The sequence below is a fragment of the Protomyctophum parallelum genome (genome assembly GCF_964188405.1).
Source record: "Protomyctophum parallelum genome assembly, chromosome: 22".
NCBI classification, from domain to species: domain Eukaryota; kingdom Metazoa; phylum Chordata; class Actinopteri; order Myctophiformes; family Myctophidae; genus Protomyctophum; species Protomyctophum parallelum.
In genome coordinates this window covers 16,781,497-16,803,849 of record NC_139714.1, presented here as the reverse complement: position 1 = coordinate 16,803,849, position 22,353 = coordinate 16,781,497, and the positions used below count along the sequence as shown (strand labels likewise).

Sequence of the window (22,353 nt, the reverse complement as noted above, 5' to 3'; positions counted from 1 at the left end):
TAACGAGCTATAAGTCTGTCTAAAATACTATCTAAGTCTACATAAAGTGCTATCTAAGGGGCAGTCACCCTGATCTTTTATTTTTTCTTATTTTTTTTACGGATAATCCAAGAAGCTAGGTTCCCCTCCCAATATGGCAAAGAAAGGACATTTTAAGAAGAAGAAGAAGAAGAAGAACAAAAAGCATAGTGTGGAAGATGATAAGTATTTCTGATGTGGCGTCCAGATTTACGGTGCAGATTGCGTTGCTCAAAGATAAAAGCAATATTAGTGGTGTCAGCTAAAATGTTCCGCAAGCGTATTTCAGCGCGGGTGTGTGTGTGTAGCAGCAAAGCCGCTCGGACACATCTTAGCAAAGATAAAAGATATAATAGGGAGATATACGTCTTCCTACGGTGCCTTGTGAGTTCATCATGTTGGCTTTATTGTCACGTTACTGTACACGAGGACACAAGAATCAATACAGACACAAAAAAGATGACATTAAATCTGTTTCCTGCTACTGTTTTTATTTGAATTTGTTGAGTTTCATGGACCAAATAATGGAACAACACTGTGTTACAGACTCTCTCTCTTTGGGTACAACCGACTAACAACAAACGTTAAAATTATTCCTCTGTAAAATGGACTGAAACGCTGAGCCCTGAGGCTTGAGGGAGGCAATTGGGATTGGGCCACAGTAACCAATACATGACAGCAGCGTGCGTGGCAACCAATCAGGACTAGGTCCCGACTATAGGCGCCAAAGTCATCATGTCAGGTTTCGCCCATAGACTGTAAAACATATGGACAAAGCGTTCCCCGGGTCTAACATGGACGTAAAATGAAGCCTGTAATTCCTTGCACTGTAAGTCGCCATATTTCGGGTGCAGTACTTAGTTTAGACAATATTTGGTTTAGACTAGTCATTGGTTAGACCAGTCATTAGTCCTACAACTACAACCTATCTCAAACCCTCACCCTAAACCTAACCTCCCACGGGGGCAGCACACCTAAACCTAACCTTAACCCATGTCTCACCAATGACTAGTCTAAACTAAGTATGCACCCCCCATATTTCTAGATCCGTTTGGGCCCAGCTGGCCATTGGCTGGCTCCGTTTGGGCCCAGCTGGCCATTGGCTGGCCCAGACAACGAGGCGGGACTTCCCCCCTTACTCTTCGTTGGTTTTTATTTTGATTTATTTTTTAAATAAATGGGACCATAATTTTCCAAAAAGAATAATATGACATGAGAAATGAGACTTTAAACTAGTGACTGGAAGCAGAAAGTATTCATGACCATGTTTATTAAGGTGTCTAGGTGAAGTTGGGCCCAAATACATGGGCCTCTATGGAGCTATGGGTTTTTTTGGGCCCAATGACAGCGCCACAACAGACCATTATATGTCCCGATTTCCTTAGTGGCTTCACAAAATATCTGTCTGACTGCCCCCCTGGTTTCGCCTGACAAAAAGTCAGTTCCTACCCTTCTCACAGGTCCCATTAGAATTGACATATGATGACGGTGACAAAAACAAACAGTGCAATTTGACTGATCTTTTATTCACCATTGTATAACAATTGTGGCTGGTTTATCGACAGTTTGAGAAAATATTATGTTTCCTTCCCTTTTAACTTCTTCACTGGCAGATGTCTCAGAATTGCACATACAATGAAAACACTGCATTTCCTAGCCCTTAAGGTGGTTGCACACTGGGCGCGTTTTTCGGAAAACCCGATGGAGAAACGCCGCTAGAAATCCGAAAAAACGCGCTCGGTGTGTGGGGACCTTTACTGGTCGTGTTCCGTCTGTAGGACAAATACTGTAGAAATGTATTTTCAGAAGTGTGTCATGTTATGTTATAGCATTTTGTATATTCCTAAATTGTGGAAACATCTCAAGAATCAGGCTCTTTTTTTTAACAACAATGTAATGTTACATACAGTGTTCTTACATGTCAAAATATTATAGCAAATATTTATTTATTTTTCTTCTTTTGTTAAAAAAATATTTACAAAAACTGAAATTTAGGGAGATGGGAATACTTTAAGTTAAAACATAGGAACCAGAGATGTGAGATTAAGAGCCAAACAGTGTGATTGTGTTTAAAAAAAGGGAAAGGAGGCACCAGATAAAATGGCTCAAATAGAAACCAAACTAAAAACATTTAAAATGGCTAAGGCCTGGACATAGTCGTGCCAACTAACAGCTGACATTTATTGTTCTCAGTTTAACTAAGATAGTATTGACATGTGTATGAAGTCTTGAACAAATGAAATGATCTTCCATCTTTCTTAGATCCATAGATCTATCTTAAACCAAAAACACACTACCCCAGTCTTCACAAACTAAAATAGATGAATCCTTTACAGCTCCAAAATCCATCAACAACTATGAGTAGTGTTAGTAATTTCCGTTTATTAACTACCCGAGCCCCATTTCATACTTTGCCTTTGGCTGTTCGAAATAGACGATCTACAAGCTCACAACGGTTTTAGTGTCGGCTATTCAAAAATAGCAGCCGTACAAGCTCACAGCGTTTCACTCTGTGGCACGCTAGGAGCTTGTACATCTGCCATTTTTGAAGATTTTTGAAAAATCTTCAGTGTTTGATTTTTTTTAACACATATCTTCTCTTCTGGGTGTCCCCTGGCACAAAACATTTTCAGATGGTGGTCCGTGGTCAGATACACGTCAATTCGGGGGTCCTTGGCACGAACAAGTTTGAGAACTATACCGATTTAGCAGGCATTTGTAGAATGTAGGTCTTAAGGTCTCATTCATAGTCTGGATTTCCAGTGGTGAGGCGTCCACCGAACTACAACATGACGTCACTGAGCCGCGGTGAAGAGCAAACCACCGCCACCGCTCCAGCCCTTCTCTCTGTTTTTACTCACCACCGCTCAACGTTATTTCAGCTCCGGTGGTCACCTCACCACCGAAAATCCAGACTAAGGGCCGATTCATACTCCTATTTTACCGCTGTAGTACCGAAATGATTTCGGCTCGTCAGAAATTTTCAGTAGCACCGAAGAGCTGACTTTAGGACGGTATACCCGCCCCCCCGAACCTCAAATGACGTCACATTGTAGGCTCTGCAGAGCCGAACCGACGTTTATTCGGCTCTAAAATAGGAGTATGAATCACGCTTATGAATGGGCCATAAATGGTTAATGTGGTTAAGACTTCTTTCAGTCACGTTGTCCAGGAGGCAGCGACAGAGACACAACAGAGCAGTCTTCCTCTGCATCTCCACACGCAGCATGAAATGCAAAGCTGAACTTGAAGCTACATTTCCGATACGAAGTAATTTTGGGTCCAAAGTTCACAAGGAGAGGTTTCATCAGTATTCCACCGTCACTGCTTTGGTCTTGAGGTATTCATTAAGAGCGTCCTCTCCTGTGGACAAAATACAGAGATACATACAACAGATTAGTCAAATGATAACAGGCCGTTTAGTCTGTGTGGCTGGCCAATACGGAAGCATTACAGGTTATTAAAGTTATTAAAATCAAGTGACAGACATAATCATAACACCAGAATTGCAAGCCTCGGTCATTTCTCACTCCCTGCTCCAAAAACGAACCTCCTTAAACAAACAGTTATGTATTGTAGTATATTAAAATACCATACAGGAGAGTAAATGTGCACGGCAGACAGACGACGAGTTGATGTTCCATGTGCATGCGTGTGTGTGTGTGTGTGTGTGTGTGTGCATGCGTGTGTGTGTGTGTGTGTGTGTGTGTGCACATGGCATTTAGTGATGTCCAGGCATCATTAGCTGGTCTGTGTGTCTCAGTATAGCTTTGTTTAGAATACCTCCAACCTGGGTGCCGATAGACGGATAGAGGATGCGTGTGTGTGTGTGCGTATGTGTGTGTGTGTGGTGTGTGTGTGTGTGTGTTAAATGTGTGTCTATGTGCGTGCGTGTGTGCGCACGAACAAAGACAGCTGGCCTTGGAGCAGGCCTTGGAGACGAACTGACTTAGCACAGAAATGTATAGTCTTGACATAGAATATTGCAAATATGGACTAAAATGGATACCACAGTATCGATCAATATCATTTTGGAACATGTTACCGCCTCACATTAACATAATACAACATAAATTATCTTTCAAATATGCTTTAAAGGAACACTTGCTACAGCTGACCACATGACCATAATGTTATTCTCATTATGTTGCATTTAATTTGATAGAATAAATTATAATGATGTATTTTCATGTATTTAACTTTGTTGAATGTATTTGTAATTACCGTATGTATTTTTTGTATGTATTTTATATGGACCCCAGGAAGATTAGTTGTCGCCACGGGCCGGCATCAGCTAATGGGGATCCATTCAATAAACAATTACAGGAAGAATGAAAATATAAAACCCTCAGTGGTCAAGAGACAATAGCCATGGTGGCTACATTTCCCTCATGGGATCAATAAAGGTCTATCAATCAATCAACATCCAATACACTGTAGTATATTGGATATAGATTATTATTATATTGTATTATGGGATGTAATTGTCCAGAATATTAGATTATATATAGCCCAATATATCAATATCCATGCTTGTGTATATTAATTTTCAGCATATCTTCTGAGCAGGTGTGTGAACTTTAACTATATACATTATTTAGATGCTTTTTGGCATTTTATGTTTAACACATTTTGTGGCCAAAAGAGGTCCTGGGAATTACTGTATGCGGTGCGCAGGACGTCTATGGACGTCTTTGAAAAAATAAATAAATATACTTTTTTTTAGTGATTTTCATAAAAAAATGACAGAGGGCAGAGATAGAGGAGAAAGATAAGACATAGTGGAGTGTGGAGCGACCACAAATTGAAAATTCTCAATGATGCAGCATAGTTAGTTATCGTACTGTACTGCTGACAGCGGCACCATCAGCAGTAAAGTATATGATCATAGCCATCAGTGTTGTTTTCGTCGACTAAAACTAAGACGAAAAATGTTCGTCGACTACCTATTTTCACTGACAAAAACAAATGGAAACTAAATGAAAACTAAGCTACGATGACTAAAACTAAGACTAAATATACTGACAATTTCGTCAACAAATAAAAACTAGACTAAAATGCTAGGAAGGGACAAGTGGACAAGAGATCCAGTATAAGTCATTTTACACTTGGTTGCATGCTGAAAATAGCTGATCTACAAGCTCACAACGCGTCGCAGCGCGACGCGTTGTGAGCTTGTAGATCGGCTATTTTCAGCAAGTGTAAAAACACTCACGACGGCATCAAGACCCGCCAAAATACATTTGACTAAAACTAGACTAACACTAAGACATTCCAGGTGAGTAAAATGTGACTAAAACTAAATTAAGTTTCAGTCCAAAGACTATGACTAAACTAAAATAGAAATTTGCTGCCAAAAACAACACTGATCAGCAGTACAGTATATATGATCATACTCATGAACCAATAATAAATCGTAGTATACATACCCAGGTCTTTCCCAAAGCCGGACTGTTTGAAGCCACCGAATGGTGACGCCACGTCCGTCTTGTTGTACGTGTTGATAAATACCGTTCCGGCGTCCAGACGCTCACTCACATACATGGCCTTGTTGATGTCGCGGGTGAACACGCCGGACGCCAGGCCGAACTCTGTGTCGTTGGCTCTCTGCAGCACGCCTTCTACATCACTGGGGGGGACAGGATGGGGTTTACGGGACAGGAAGTCGTACTATTTGACACCCATGAGTCGTGTGTGTGTGTGGAGCAGTGGCCTTTCTGTGTGGAGTTTGCATGTTCTCCCCGTGTCCCCTAGGGTAGATACCCTCACAAAAACATGCAGTAATCCTGGTCTCTAAACTGCCTCCCCCTGGCCAGCCGGGGCGCCTGATGGAGGGGAAAGGAACTGGTTGGAATAACGTGTTCCTTCCACGCACTACGTCCAACCAGGGAAACTCCCCCCTGTCAGGTGTAAAGGAGCAACTTGGACACTCAGGCATGAAGGAAGCATGAGTTCAAGTCCATTGCTCTCCCCTTGTCCCCCATATATGGGGACTAGGTTGGCGGAGGATGTGTAGAGCCCAGGATCACATTAGATGATTGACACAGGGGTGAAAAATGGGTTACAAAATCGTGGGATAAAAAATATATTTAAAAAATAAAAAATAAATCCATATATAGTTCTGAAAAATTGTAGTTTCAGTCGACTAAATCCAAGTTTGATTTTGTCGCCAAAAATTTATTTTGGCAGGCCTTGATGGCGTCGTAATGACTGATTTTACACTTTGCATGCTGAAAATAGCCTGACATACTGTGCAAGCAGTAGATTGATGATCTGCTATTTTTCACCTCTCAGGCGTCTCCCTAGGGAGGTCCTCAAGGCACGTCCCACTGGGAGGAGACCCCGGGGGGCAGACCAAGGACCACGTCCCACTGGGAGGAGACCCCGGGGGGCAGACCAAGGACCACGTCCCACTGGGAGGAGACCTCGGGGGGCAGACCAAGGACCACGTCTCACTGGGAGGAGACCCCGGGGCAGACCAAGGCGCAGTTGGAGGAAACACATCGACTCACTGGCCTTGGAACGTCTCGGGATCCCCGCCCAGGAGGAAGTCACTAATGTTGCTCTGGAGGAGAGGGAAGTCTGGAGGACTCTGGTGGAGCTGTTGCCCCCGCGACCCGACTACGGATGGAACACCCCAGTGCAACCAAACATGAAATGACTCGTCTTTTAGTTCTACTGGATTTCTTCTCCACTAGTCCCTCCCCAACATTTATGTCTAGTTTTTATTTGTTGACGATGCTATATTTGCTATGCTATGCTATGCTCATAGGCAGCATACCCTTCTTTGAACTTTGACACCACCATTACAGGACCGAAGGACTCTTCTTTGGCAATGAACATGTGATCCTCCACGTCGGTGAACACCGTGGGCTCCATGAAGAAACCTGGACAGGGATTACAGTCATTATTCTCCAAATAATTAGGAATTTACTCCCAACAAACTTTGAATGACGTTAGCCACTTTTAACCCGGTGTCCCTGTTTTGGGCAAAACATTTGCAAAATAGCGAATATAGCCGATCTACAAGTAGATTGGCTTAGCCACTTAATTTTAAACCCCAAACCAATTTTTTGTTGACCGCTTTATTAGACTTTTCTTTAATAGTTTTGATCGCTGTGATTGTGTTGCTATAGGTTTGAGCACCCTTTTAAGTAAGTTCTTTATGATGCTTTAATAAAACCCCTTAAAACGCATTGCTTGGATCCACAGGGAATCTTCCTTTAGTTAAGCGTTTGTTGAGCGTGTCAGACAATGGACCGTATTTAAGTAATTAATAATAATGAATTATATTTTTTTTATAGCGCTTTTCCAAGTGCTCAAAGCGCGTTACAATGGTTAATTCATTCATACATTGGGAGGTGAAGTGGCGAACAGTCGACACCAGCGTCCTCACTTCCCACATCGGTTTAGAAGTGTCTAGTGTGGTTGACTATACTACACAGGGTCTGTCGGTTTAGAAGTGTCTAGTGTGGTTGACATGTCGGTGCCGTACCTGGCCTGTCCACCTGTTTGCCCCCATAAACCAGCGTGGCTCCTTCCTTCACCCCGATCTCACAGTACTCCACCAGCTTGTCCATGTGGGCCTTGTGGTTCTGGGGGCCGTGGTCCGTGGAGCGGTCCAGTGGGTCTCCAATCTTCATCTTCTTAATTTCCTCCACCTCAAAAAGAGAACACATGGGAGCAACGACATGTTTAGAGACTGAGCCACAGTGCTGCCCAGAAGAGGAGAAAAATGGCGAAAGCTTCTTGTTTAATGTGGGTTTAAGAGATTTCCATGTTTTGTTAATTAAATACCTCATTAATGAATTTGGAAGATTTTACCTCTAACAAAAGCGATTGCAAACAGCTTGGCTAAATGACACAGCGGTTGTCAGGGACTTCACACGTCATCACGCCAAACACACAAAGCATTTAGGGTGAACAAGCACTGAAGCCATGTGATCGTGGTGTAGTTTGTACACAATAACAACTTCTTATATAACTTATTGTGGTGATTGCATTTACGCTTCAAAAATCATAAAGGTTGTGTTCAGTTGTGAAGATTATCTTGCGGTCGTAGGTCGTTTTTGTCAATGGATCATATGCATATAAGTTAACTGCAAGGTGCAAACAAGGTGCAACTTCCCATAGACAGCCCATTCATCCAAACAGAGCAGTCCTATCCGATTGTATTAAACAACGTCAAACTCACCAACATTGCAGCTGTATGAAAAGCTTGAATTATTCTCTTTCTATCATAAAAGTGTTTGTTTCATAAAAATCCACTTTAGACATGTTATGAGTTACTTTCTGTCCTTGCAGGTGATTATTTGTCTAAGTGTTGCAGTTTGAGTGCTTCCAAACCCTGATGGCAACATGGCCGCAGTCTGCAAATGGTCCATTATCATCAGAGGAAAGAACCAGTGATTCATCTCACCACTCGCGCGATGTACACGTCGTGTATCGACTCCTCCACAAAGAGACGCCCGGCCGCGATGCAGTTCTCGCCTTTGTTGAAGAATACAGAACTCATGCCCTGTTCAGAGGGAGATTGGGAAGGGTAGGGTTAAATGAGAATGGGAACATGGAAAGGGTAGGGTTAAATAAGAAGGAACCATTTCTCTCTCTCTCTCTCTCCATGCATGTCTAACTCTTTTCCTCACCATGCGAATAGCCTTGTCCATTTCACAGTCGGCGAAGATGATGAGTGGAGACTTCCCTCCCAGCTCCAGAGAAACCTTTTTCAGGTTACTGAGAGCACAGCTGCCGGACGGGAAGAAATGACACTGTGTGAGCATCGAGGGGATGATATTCAGTCGCACCAAAAACACAACTTTGTTCGTCACCTCTGGTGACCAATGCTACTGTACTCTACTGTACCTCTGCATGATCTGTTTGCCGATCGGAGTCGAGCCGGTGAAGCCGAGCTTGCGGACGTCAGGGTGATCTGATAAACGTTGTCCCACCATGCCGCCTTTCAGGCACAGGAGTGGCGAGGAGAGGAGGAGAGAGAAGAGGAATTAAAAACTAATAGCAACAAAGCAGCAATTCAGGGGATCAAGCAAACACAGATAAGGTTTTATGACGATCGGACCGCTGCTCACCAAATCTTTTTGGCAATGCCGTCATTCCTTCACTTACAAACTGTCATTGATTTATAGATTATTATTATTATTTTTATATTGATTATTAGGCTCATGCACGATGATGATAATTTGACACATTATGGTCCAACAGTAGTGTTATGGAACATATCCTGAATTTTCTAATGTTTGGACAAACTATTGGCTCAATGTTTGTTCACTTTGGTCTAATTATGTGCTAAGCCACACTTTATTTGTTTATTTGGGTGGGACATTACATATCAATGCAACGTAAATACACAGAATTGAACAAAAATGCAAGTTTACATCCAGTCCCCACACAAAACATAACAAGCATAACAACTTACATACAAGAACAATATATAAAAGGTATAAAGTGCATCTATATGGTTTGTATAGGGCAATACAGATGTGAGTGACTATTGGACTATACATAATATACGCTTTTGAAGTTCATTGGTCAATATCTTGAAAATTAAATAAGATATGACAAAGCTGTCAGTTTTGATGAGCTTGGTCCAATCTACAGAGAATGTGTTATCAATCGGACATACCATTTAGGCCGGGGATGTCAGGAGTGTGAGGACGCGTCATTTACATCTCACAGGAATTTGCTAAACTATTAATGAGCCCTCATTAATAACTACTCTTTAAGGGCCACTTCATCCCTTTTATCACAGTCGCTGTTATTACCTGATCCTGGCACAATGTTGATCACTCCTTTAGGAATGCCAGCTTTCACCGTCAGTTCAGCAAACTTCAGGGCAGTCAGTGGAGTGACCTGTCGAACCACATGACTGTTAGATAGCATGTGTTCAACTCAAACCTTAAATTATGATGACATACTGTAGTCGGATGTACAGTATGTCATGTTAGATGCAGGGTTACGCAATTCCATTACCATATATTTCCAAAGTAAACGCCATCTGTAGGCTGTGTCAGTCACTACAGTAATATGTAGGCTACTTTGCTAATGTTTAGCGTGTCATTGAGTGCAACGTTATCGAGGTTGGAGTATCGGAGAATGTTCGAGGGGTGCTAACCACTCCCATGGCCAGTATTGTGTGCTTGTGTGTGTGTGTAGCGCATAGCGGTGATTTGACTGGCTGATCAGCCCATAGCGATGGTTTGATTGGCTGAGCAAAGTGTACGTCTTGCCTCTTAATAAGTGAGGACAGAAAAAGTGAAGATGTAAAAGTGAGGATGCAAATTGTGATTGGCCAGAATGAGATGATGTATGATGATAAGAGCGCCCCTCACTTCACACGGGTGTGATTTTTATGAGTAGGAGTACATAAGCAGGGTATCGATGCACCCCTCTGCACGTGTGTGTGTGTGTGTCAGCGCAGGCAGACCTTCGCGCACAGCCGCGTCAGAAGAACCTGACGCCCGACGCCATTCCGGCTTTTTAGACTGCTGGTGGATGGAAAAGAAGCTCCACCTCCGAGGCAGTCAGCCGCGGAGGTGGAGCTTCTTTTCTTTTCCATCCACCAGCTGTCTAAAAAGCCGGGGTTGACGTCGGGCGTCAGGTTCTTCTGACGCGGCTGTGCACGAAGATGTGCCTGAGCCCAGTGTGTGTGTGTGTGTGTGTGTGTGTGTTGTGCACTCACCTGTGCAGGTTTCAGAACAAGCGTGTTTCCCGCCGCGAGGCAGGCGGCGCTCTTCCACGCCAGCATCATGAGCGGGTAGTTCCACGGGATGACTATAGCGCACACACTGCCACGGAATGAGAACACAGCAGACCAATCAGCATGACACATTTAATAATAATAATAATAATAATACATTTTATTTATAAGGCGCCTTTCAGGGCACTCAAGGTCGCCGTACAGGTTAAAAACAGTACAAAAACACAGTTAAAAGCAGAACAAAACTAGGGCACAGCTTGCAGCAGAAGACACAGAGATCACACAGAGTCAAAGGCCTGCCTAAACAGGTGGGTTTTGAGGTGAGTTTGAAATATGGTGATAGAGTCCATGTTTCTGATGTCAGGTGGGGAGGGAGTTCCAGAGGTGAGGGGCAGGGCACAGCCCATGGTGGAGAGACGGGCTGGGAGGACTTTCAGGGTGGGGGGGGGGGGGGGGGGTGGGGGGGCGAGGTTATGAATGGCCTTGAATGTATGGAGAAGGATCTTGAAATCGATACGGTATGTGATGGGGAGCCAGTGGAGTTGGTGTAAAACAGGAGTGATGTGACTGATGACAGGGGTTCTGACAGGGCAGCAGCGTTCTGGACTACTTTAACATTTAACATTGTCCAAAACAACAAAACAAAAAACGTTTTCAAACGTCATAGTGAGCAGAGTGAGCCGTGGACAAATAGAACACTCACCCCAGGGCTTCTCTCTTGGTGAAGGTCAGATTGCGGTTGGGCCTCGCTTGGTTGATGGGTATCGTCTTGCCCTGTGGGACACCAGACACCCCATTTATAGTCGCACCAGTGTCGAGCACCAAAGATAGCCGATCTACAAGCACACAACGCATCGCACTTGTAGAACTGCTATTTCTTTTGGCGAGTGCCAGGCGTCTCTCTCAACCAAGTATGAATCAAGCCAGCCGCGACACATGTTACATACAAGTGTGCAAGACACGGTACATTACGATAAAGAGATTTATGATTTAAAGCGTATGCCGGTATGACTGTGAGGTCTATCATAGACAGACCACTTTTGGACAGAATGACCTCTCCATCGAGGGAGAATGAAATAGCCTCCCAGTCACTTTAAAGGAAAGCCACACCCTGTGTAACTTGTTTGTTTGTCAGCTTCATACTTGATGTTGGCGTTTTAAACTTTTTGTATTGAATAAAGTACCTTTCCTAGTACTCGGTTCGCTCCTCTTTTCTTTTCTTAACCCATTCTGGGCGTTAGCATTATGTTATGCTTTAGCTATAGAAAAATACCAGATCTACAAGCTCATACGAGCTTGTAGGTCTGCTATTTTTGAAAAATCAAAGAACGACTGACATAGAAACATAGCTTTTTCAGAAAACTGTCAGGATGTAGAAGACATTTTTTTAATCTGGTCTCACGTCAAAATGGGTTAAGTAAAGTTCTGTGCGGCAGCTTCCGGTGGAATTCCTCGTACATTACCTGGATCTTGTCACACCAGCCGGCGAAGTAGCGGAAGGTCTGGATGGACATGCCCACATGGGTCTTGAGGGCCAGGGTGTACACGGCCCCCGAGTCGATGGTCTCGATGGTGGCCAACTCCTCCTGGTGCTCCTCCATCAGGTCAGCCAGTCTGCAGGGTCACCACAGCAGAGGAGGAGGAGGAAGAGGAGAGGAGGAGAAAGAGACAAAAACAATGGAGGAGGCGATGATCTTCGGGTGGAATGAGAGGACATGGGTTAACCACCCTATTTTGGGCAATATTTCATAAGGTTAATTATTTTTTCTCCAAAGAAATTGCTAAAGTATAGATTGGACAACATTTCAAAATGTTTCATACATTAAAAAAATGAAATTTGTAAAGTATAGGGCTTAACCCATTAAAACTGGGAAAGCATCCGAGTCATTTTTTAAATATATATATATAGTATATTAGTTGGCTATTCAAAAATAGCAGCTATACAAGCGTCACGAGCTTGTAGATCTGTGATTTGTGAAAGATCTTGAGAATTAGTGCAAAATCTTTGAGCAAACATTTTTTTAACAGAAAGCTTTGCTTCTGGGGGTCCCTGGAAGAAAATATTTAGAGATGGGGTTTGGCGGCCAAATATAATGTTGGGGGTCCTTGACATGAACCACCGACACAGCAACGTACTGTACATTTTCCAGATAACTGATTTAGAAAACATTTGTAGAATCTGCCTCAGTTCTTAATGGATTAAGTGGTTAATTAATATAGTTCAGATATGTTTTGATTGTACAACTTCAGTTCATGTTGGCCTGCAGGAAAACCACCAGAGGGCGCTCTAAGGCAGTGGTTCTCAAACATTTAAGCTCAGGTCACCTCAGTAAAACTTTTTTAAATTTAATTATTTTAATAATAACTTTTTCATCCACAGCACCCCTGACTTACACTGTAATAATATATATTCAAAGATTTGAGGCACATTTTCACGATTTTTCAAAATGAGCAGACCTACAGTACAAGCACGGCACTCGGTGCCGCGCTATGAACTTGTAGATCTGCTATTTTTCAATAGCTAAAGTATAACATAATGCTTAAAACACCAACAGGGGTTCCCACCCAGAATGGGTTAAACCACAACCTTCACCAAAAATAGCAGATCTAAGCCGTTTTTACTAAGTACAGTACAGGGGGTCTAAGTGGTTAAACTGAAGTGGCATTGATACATTCCAAATAATTGTAAAAGTATTCTGAGACACCCTTGGACTTCATTGCTTACTTGAAAAGCAGAGTAGCTCTGTCTCGGGGGTTCATCCTGCCCCAGGGGCCGTTATAAAAAGCTTCTTTTGCAGCGGCCACAGCCCGGTCCACGTCTCCCACCGAGCAGAACGCCACCTTAGAGATCACCTGTGAGAGGAACACCCCGGTTACTATACACAGCCCGGTCCACATCTCCCACCGAGCAGAACGCCACCTTAGAGATCACCTGTGAGAGGAACACCCCGGTTACTATACACAGCCCGGTCCACGTCTCCCACCGAGCAGAACGCCACTTTAGAGATCACCTGTTGAGAGGAACATCCCGGTTACTATACACAGCCCGGTCCACGTCTCCCACCGAGCAGAACGCCACCTTAGAGATCACCTGTGAGAGGAACACCCCGGTTACTATACACAGCCCGGTCCACGTCTCCCACCGAGCAGAACGCCACCTTAGAGATCACCTGTGAGAGGAACACCCCGGTTACTATACACAGCCCGGTCCACGTCTCCCACCGAGCAGAACGCCACCTTAGAGATCACCTGTGAGAGGAACACCCCGGTTACTATACACAGCCCGGTCCACGTCTCCCACCGAGCAGAACGCCACCTTAGAGATCACCTGTGAGAGGAACACCCCGGTTACTATACACAGCCCGGTCCACGTCTCCCACCGAGCAGAACGCCACCTTAGAGATCACCTGTGAGAGGAACACCCCGGTTACTATACACAGCCAGGTCCACGTCTCCCACCGAGCAGAACGCCACCTTAGAGATCACCTGTTGAGAGGAACACCCCGGTTACTATACACAGCCCGGTCCACGTCTCCCACCGAGCAGAACGCCACCTTAGAGATCACCTGTGAGAGGAACACCCCGGTTACTATACACAGCCCGGTCCACGTCTCCCACCGAGCAGAACGCCACCTTAGAGATCACCTGTGAGAGGAACACCCCGGTTACTATACACAGCCCGGTCCACGTCTCCCACCGAGCAGAACGCCACCTTAGAGATCACCTGTGAGAGGAACACCCCGGTTACTATACACAGCCCGGTCCACGTCTCCCACCGAGCAGAACGCCACCTTAGAGATCACCTGTGAGAGGAACACCCCGGTTACTATACACAGCCAGGTCCACGTCTCCCACCGAGCAGAACGCCACCTTAGAGATCACCTGTGAGAGGAACACCCCGGTTACTATACACAGCCCGGTCCACGTCTCCCACCGAGCAGAACGCCACCTTAGAGATCACCTGTGAGAGGAACACCCCAGTTACTATACACAGCCCGGTCCACGTCTCCCACCGAGCAGAACGCCACCTTAGAGATCACCTGTGAGAGGAACACCCCAGTTACTAGTGATGCACCCAATATTAGGCAGCAGAAAATATTCTGCAGAAAATGTGGCTAAAAATGCATTTTCGGCCTATTCGGTTTCGGCAGAAAATATATCACAGTATGTATGCAATTAATGCATTCAAAAGAACTGAATAAATGTTTTATGGACCCATAATAGTGATTATTATTTAAGTTTTGCCATAACCATTTATTTTGCCATAAATCAGGTAGCTTTAAGGTACGGCTATGACAGCAATGGTAGGAAAAAAGATATATAATATTAATCATATTCGGATATTCGTTATTCGGTTTCGGCCAAGAATTTCCCTTTCGGTGCATCTCTACCAGTTACCATACATCGGCCAGTGTTCATTTTGTCGACTAAACCGAGTAAAATGTTCGTCGACTCACTGACGGAAACGAAATAAATACTATGCTATGACGACTAAAATTAAGACTGAATATATTGACAATTTCGTCAAAATGTTAGGGAGGGACTAGCGTAGAATAGATCCAGGCAGTAGGACTAAAAGACAGGTCGTTTTATGTTTGGTTGTGCTAAAATCTTACAATATTAAGTCGACTAAAACTTTTCAGATGACTAATGACATTTTATTCAAAAGACCATGACTAAAACTAAATCAAATTTTGCTACCAGCAATTGACAAGAAATCTAATAACGTGTCTAATAACCATCCCATGCTCTTTTATGGACTTCTATTTGGGGGGGGGGGGGGGGGGGGGGGGGGGGGCGTGTAAAATGTCAGTGTGGGTCCACGGCACTCACAGATCCGTCCGTGGGGTTGATGGTATTGTCTATAAACTCACAGATCCGTCAGTGGGGTTGATGGTATTGTCTATAAACTCACAGATCCGTCAGTGGGGTTGATGGTATTGTCTATAAACTCACAGATCCGTCAGTGGGGTTGATGGTATTAGGGTTAGGGTTACTCACAGATCCGTCAGTGGGGTTGATGGTATTGTAGGTCTTGCCGTTTTCCGAGTCCTCAAACTTGCCGTCGATAAAGCTCTGGTAAGGCATCTTCAATGTCATGTTGTTGATTTCTTTTATTGTCTGGGGATTAAACCACATGGTACATATCAATCACTGTCTGGGGATTAAACCACACGGTACATATCAATCACATGTAGCAAAAAGCACCCTCAGAGCTTCTCTTAGTACACCATCTCTCAACCAATTTAAGAACATTTTGTAACAAATAGGCATGGGGGTTGGGGTTGAAAAAAATGAAATTAAATATTGTCTCGTAGGGGTTTGATATACATTGTTACATGCGGTGTCGCACACCACAAATAGCAGTTATTAGAACTTTTGAGCTTGTAGATAGGGGCTATTTTCAGAGCAAAACACCAGCACGCAAATAATGTGGAAATCTGGCAGCACGCAATCTATCTAAGGTTGGGATCCAGAACTGCAGGAAATCTATCTAAGGTTGGGATCCAGAACTGCAGGAAATCTATCTAAGGTTGGGATCCAGAACTGCAGGAAATCTATCTAAGGTTGGGATCCAGAACTGCAGGAAATCTATCTAAGGTCGGGATCCAGAACTGCAGGAAATCTATCTAAGGTTGGGATCCAGAACGGCAGGAAATCTATCTAAGGTCGGGATCCAGAACGGCAGGAAATCTATCTAAGGTCGGGATCCAGAACGGCAGGAAATCTATCTAAGGTCGGGATCCAGAACTGCAGGAAATCTATCTAAGGTTGGGATCAGGGGGGCAGTCAGCCAGATATTTCGTGAAGCCTCATTTGAAATCGGTAGTTCATATAATGGCCTGTTGTGGCGCTGGACTGGACCCAAAAAGCCCATAGCTCCATAGAGGCCCATGTATTTTGGCCCAACTTCACCTAGACTGTATTACCTTAATAAACATGGTCATGAATACTTTCTTCTTCCAGTCACTAGTTTAAAGTCTCATTTCTAATGTCATAATATTCTTTTTTTTATCTAAGGTCGGGATCCAGAACTGCAGGAAATCGGAGGAACCGGATAGGCTCCAACATTGAGGAACCGAGGAATGTTTTAATCTCAAGGACCACCAAGGGTCCATTTGGTTCCATATATATGACCTATAAGGGTCCATTTGGTTCCATATATATGACCTATAAGGGTCCATTTGGTTCCATATATATGACCTATAAGGGTTCATTTGGACCTCACTTTGCGAACCACTACAATTATGTATGCAAGTGAGTGACAGGCCTAATCTAAATAAAAGTGAAACCAAACAAGCAGATGTGTTTCTATTTCTTTTTTTTGTCTGTATATTTTGTATTAAATGTACCTTACCCCTATAGGTCTACAGATAAATTAATTAAATGAAAGTTTTCAGTCTAACATGGGCCTACCCTCTTGTTTTTTCTCTTTTTCTTTTGTTTTGAAATAGGTGAAGGGATGTAGTTGTCTGTATGTATGCAAAAAAAATGTGAGAAACAAATGTGAAAAGAAAATGTATTTGTAACAAGGATTTGTACATGTGATTGACTCAAAGTAAAACAAGCAGATGGAATAAACTTCCAATGCACCTTAGACTGGCACCCTCCCTAGATGTTTTTAAAACTCAGCTTAAGACCCACTTTTTTACCTTAGCATTTGGCTGAATCCTTTGATTGTAATTTTTTGTACTGATTATGCCTTGATTGTTATGTTGTTTGATATTTTTTATACTTTGTTGTCTTGTTTTTTAAATATATTTTTTTATCCCACGATTTTGTAACCCATTTTTCACCCCTGTGTCAATCATCTAATGTGATCCTGGGCTCTACACACCCTCCACCAACCTAGTCCCCATATATGGGGGACAAGGGGAGAGCAACGGACTTGAACTCATGCTTCCTTCATGCCTGAGTGTCCAAGTTGCTCCTTTACACCTGACAGGGGGGAGTTCCCCTGGTTGGACGTAGCGCGTGGAAGGAACACGTTATTCCAACCAGTTCCTTTCCCCTCCATCAGCCGCCCCGGCTGGCCAGGGGGAGGCAGTTTTACTTTGTTGTCTTGTAAAGCACTTTGCGTTGCACTTGTGTCATGAAAGGTGCTCTATAAATAAAGTTTATTATTATTATTATTAGATGTGACTCACGTAGTCGACGACCATCTCCTCCTCGTCGTCCTCTCCTCTCAGCCTGCGGACGAACACCTGGATGAAGTCCTGGAAGGAGGACGCCATGTAGACGTCCTCGCTCTGTAGCTGGACGCCTCCACACTTCTGCTTCACCTCCTCCACCAGCCTGAAGACCAGCGGTGGGGAAAAGGTACACGCGTGTTTTACTAAATGCATACTGCTAACCCATTTTGGGGCGGCCGGAACCCCTTTTGGTGTTTAAGCATTATGTTATGCTTTAGCATAGAAAATAGCAGATCTACAAGCTCATACGAGCTTGTAGGTCTGCTATTTTTGAAAAATCGTGAAAATGTAGTGCAAATCTTTGAATCTTCTTTCAGAGCCAAAGTTTTTAACTCATATCTTTGCTTCTGGAGGGGTTCCTGGAACAACATATTTTCAGATGGGGGTCCGGTGGCCAATTACATATAATTCACAGTATTCACAGTATTCTATTCTTGGCCACCGAGGAGCCACTGTGGAGCAACTTCTTGTTACATGTCAAAGGTCAACATGTAGTCCCCCCCCCCACCCCTTTTCCCCCTCACTGTATGTTTTTTTTTGCTTTTTACCTCCTATGATGATTTCCTGTTTTGACTATATAGTTGTGTATATTCGTACGTCTCTAAATGTTTTGATGAATTGAAAATGGTGGGCCCTATTGTAAACAAGTGTAATGCTTCATGGTGTCGTCCACTCACAGTTAACAGTTTTTGTATTGAGTGTAATTCTGCAAACTGTTATAATAAATAAATCAATCAATCAATCAATAGTCATTCTAAGATTCAGCTACAGCCCCGCCCCCAGGTCCCACCTGACCACATCCATAGAGGCACTTATAATAATAATAATATTATTACCTGACCACATCCATAGAGGCACTTATAATAATAATAATAATAATAATAATATTATTACCTGACCACATCCATAGAGGCACTTATAATAATAATAATAATAATAATATTATTACCTGACCACATCCATAGAGGCAGCTCCACTTATAATAATAATAATAATAATATTATTACCTGGCCACATCCATAGAGGCAGCTCCACTTATAATAATAATAATATTATTACCTGACCACATCCATAGAGGCAGCTCCACTTATAATAATAATAATAATAATAATAATATTATTACCTGGCCACATCCATAGAGGCAGCTCCACTTATAATAATAATAATAATAATATTACCTGGCCACATCCATAGAGGCAGCTCCACTTATAATAATAATAATAATAATAATATTACCTGGCCACATCCATAGAGGCAGCTCCACTTATAATAATAATAATAATAATAATAATAATAATAATATTACCTGGCCACATCCATAGAGGCAGCTCCACTTATAATAATAATAATAATAATAATAATAATAATAATAATAATAATATTACCTGGCCACATCCATAGAGGCAGCTCCACTTATAATAATAATCATAATAATAATAATATTATTACCTGACCACATCCATAGAGGCCGCTCCACTTATAATAATAATAATAATAATATTACCTGACCACATCCATAGAGGCAGCTCCAGACTTGAAGAAATCGGTGGTGTCCTCAATGGAAGGGACGTTGCTGAGGATGGACCTCCAAATGGCCTGTTGAGAAAGGCCACTCCTAATTAGTAATTAGCTCGATAACCGATACCGAAAAAAATCCGATAACAATCTCATTGAGTACCCGTTATCAATAAGCTTTGGGCTTATCAACACTGTTATGGAGCATAGCGGCCCATGACGTCATGATCAAGAAATAAATGTAATCATCCATGCTGGCACAAACATGGCGGTCTAAAAGTGTCGTGCTGCCAACCAGCGCTGTCTGGGGAAACAACATCACACTTTTAAAGTGATGTTACACATATTATCCACTTAACAGTTTCTTTAATGTTATTTTATTGGTAAAAAAAGGTCAATTAGTAAAGTACTGTATTTGAAGGCCCTAGTAAAAGATACTGGCTCTGTTCAGAATTTATTGTCTCCCGTCTTTCCACAAAATAGTGGGCTCGATAAGAACCCGGCTCGATAAGCCTGATCGATAAGGTGATCGTTATCAATAAAAATGAACGAGCTCCATCCCTACTCCTAATCACCATCGTTATTCTACACATAGACAATCTCCTGTAACTACACAACACTACAGTAAACTACAAGTTAACATTGGCTACATTTAACTACATATACCGTTAGGCATAATAATTTATACTTTGTCCTGCGATGGTGTCATGCTGCAAAAATAGCCAATCTACAAGCTCGCAATGTGTCATGTTGTACATCGGCTATTTTCACAATGATTTTTAGTTTTCTTGTTTAGTAGCCAAAAACGTCAAGACGTCTAATTGCCTATTATGTAATGGATGCCACGGGGGTCAAGACGTCTCTCCCTTGGGAATTAAATTTCAATTCAATTTTTTTTTCATCCATATTTTGAAAATTCCTCTAATCTGGTGTACAGGTGATGACATGCACATTACATGTATAATAGAATTACAAATTATTTCTTTCTTTATAATGCGAGAATTGGCACTCAGAGCCTAAATTGGTGACCACCAGGTGGCGCTACATACCCTGATCTCCTCAGCCATCTTCTTCTCATCATCGGTGAGGTCCACACTGGAGCTCTCTCCTGAGGAGAAGTACTTTGAGGCGGAGATCATCTTTCCATCCTCAAACTGCAGGTTCTTCACCAGGACCTGAAGGACAGGAGGAGAATTAGTTAACCCGTTTTGGACTGAGGTCGATTAAAAAAAAGTCCTAACATTTTTGAGAATGTCAGTGGTGCTCAACGTTTTTCATGTCAAGAACCCCCAGAATTATCTGTATTGGGCCACAGACCCCCCATCTCAAAATATGTAGTTCCAGGGACCCCCCCCCCCCCAGAAGCCAATATTTTAGTTAAAAATGTTCGCTCTGAAATATATATTCAAAGACTTGCACCACATTTTCACGACTTTTCAAAAATAGCAGACCTACAAGCTCTTGAGCTTGTAGATCTGCTATTTTTCAAATTACAACATAATGTTTAAAACACCAAAAGGGGTTCCCGCACAAAATGGGTTAGGCTCAGGCCGTGTTGGAATGACCCGATAACAGCGTTTTATTTTTATTTTATTATTTTACAGCCAACAGAGTCGACATCACTGGCCCCGTTGGGTTCCCAGGCTCTATATGTATTCTATTCAACCAGTGGGACGCTCACCGCTTTACCGTCAGACCCGAGCAGGGCCAGTCCGTTCTTGGTGACGAGGCCCGGCTGCGAAGCCCCCTCGATGTCCAGCGGCTGACCGGCTGGCACTGACCCAGACAGCAGGGACGAGCCATATAGCGTCACGGCCTGGGGACAGACAGACAGGCGTAGGAGGGAGTAGTGATTACACGTATACAGTACGTATTAGGCATGTAACGATATATCGTGTATCGCGATATATCGATATTATATTATTAAATAATATATGTTTTAGGGGGGGCTAGTGTGTGATATGAAATGTGAGCTGTAATCATATTAACGTGCTTTTGGAGAGAAATGCGACAGACTCCATTCAGTCACTTTAGTAGAGGCCTGCAGAGGGGAGCTGACTGTGCCCAGGTGATGGTCGTTAATGCTCATTATTACATCAAGGAAGGCAATTATGTTTCTGCACTGTCAAATAGGTCTACATCTATCCTAAGATGCCACATGTTAACTCGAGCTAGGTTTAAACAAGAAAGCTTGTTTACAGTTGTTTCACAGAAATTAAGTGATTTTACATGAAAAGTAATGCTACTTTTGCAATGTAGTTAAATAAAAAATGTGAAAAAAGCTTGGGGGGGAACATTATAAAAAAATAAAAATTGGTCATTTATCTGGAAAATAATTGTGTTGAAAATATCGTGAAAAATCGTATCGTGGACCGCATATCGTGATACGTATCGTATGGTGAGTTGAGTGTATCGTTACATGCTTACGTACGTATACATATCCATTCTTGGTGCGAGTAAACAGCGAACAACGTGCTTTGTGTGTGAGTGAAACACACCTGACCATCGATGACCACCCAGGCACCAGGAACTCACCTGACCATCGATGATGACCCAGGCACCAGGAACCTTGTCATGGCCACGGATCCAGTTGTGGATGGCCTCGGCCGGCTGGGCTAGGTTGACCTGAGGAGAGGAAAGCAGGAATGGAATGTGGTTGGGGTCCGTGTGGGGAAGGGGGGAGGGGGGGGGGGGGTCCGTGTGGGGGCAAGAAAATGCTGACCGCACCAAATGTGCTTTGCTAGTATGTTTCTAGGAATGGCAGAGGCGCCAAACAGCTGTCCGACTGTAGTGACTGTAGTTGTGCAACACGTGTAATCGGACCCTAAAAAAAAAAAAAAAAAAAAAAAAAGAGATTCCCCCGCCTAAGAATAGCGTATGCAGAAACATTTCCAGGTTCTCCAAGCAGCGAAT

The 22,353-nt window shown here is 43.0% G+C and overlaps 1 protein-coding gene across 1 annotated transcript in view; it reads right to left on the bottom strand.

The window, feature by feature from the left end:
- Positions 1–557: 557 nt before the first annotated feature.
- aldh1l2 (aldehyde dehydrogenase 1 family, member L2) overlaps positions 558–22,353 on the bottom strand; it is a 30,818-nt gene continuing 9,022 nt past the window's right edge. The window contains exons 5-22 of the mRNA XM_083794560.1: positions 21,976–22,065; positions 21,122–21,256; positions 20,490–20,615; positions 19,430–19,521; positions 17,881–18,028; positions 15,734–15,853; positions 13,458–13,585; positions 12,196–12,346; positions 11,436–11,506; positions 10,715–10,820; positions 9,798–9,885; positions 8,881–8,974; positions 8,664–8,763; positions 8,438–8,536; positions 7,514–7,679; positions 6,800–6,905; positions 5,448–5,647; positions 558–3,381 (exon numbers count right to left, since the gene is read on the bottom strand). Coding sequence (XP_083650686.1) covers positions 3,326–3,381; positions 5,448–5,647; positions 6,800–6,905; positions 7,514–7,679; positions 8,438–8,536; positions 8,664–8,763; positions 8,881–8,974; positions 9,798–9,885; positions 10,715–10,820; positions 11,436–11,506; positions 12,196–12,346; positions 13,458–13,585; positions 15,734–15,853; positions 17,881–18,028; positions 19,430–19,521; positions 20,490–20,615; positions 21,122–21,256; positions 21,976–22,065 — 2,076 coding nt within the window. The 3' untranslated portion in view covers positions 558–3,325. The remainder of the gene's footprint in view (positions 3,382–5,447; positions 5,648–6,799; positions 6,906–7,513; positions 7,680–8,437; positions 8,537–8,663; positions 8,764–8,880; positions 8,975–9,797; positions 9,886–10,714; positions 10,821–11,435; positions 11,507–12,195; positions 12,347–13,457; positions 13,586–15,733; positions 15,854–17,880; positions 18,029–19,429; positions 19,522–20,489; positions 20,616–21,121; positions 21,257–21,975; positions 22,066–22,353) is intronic.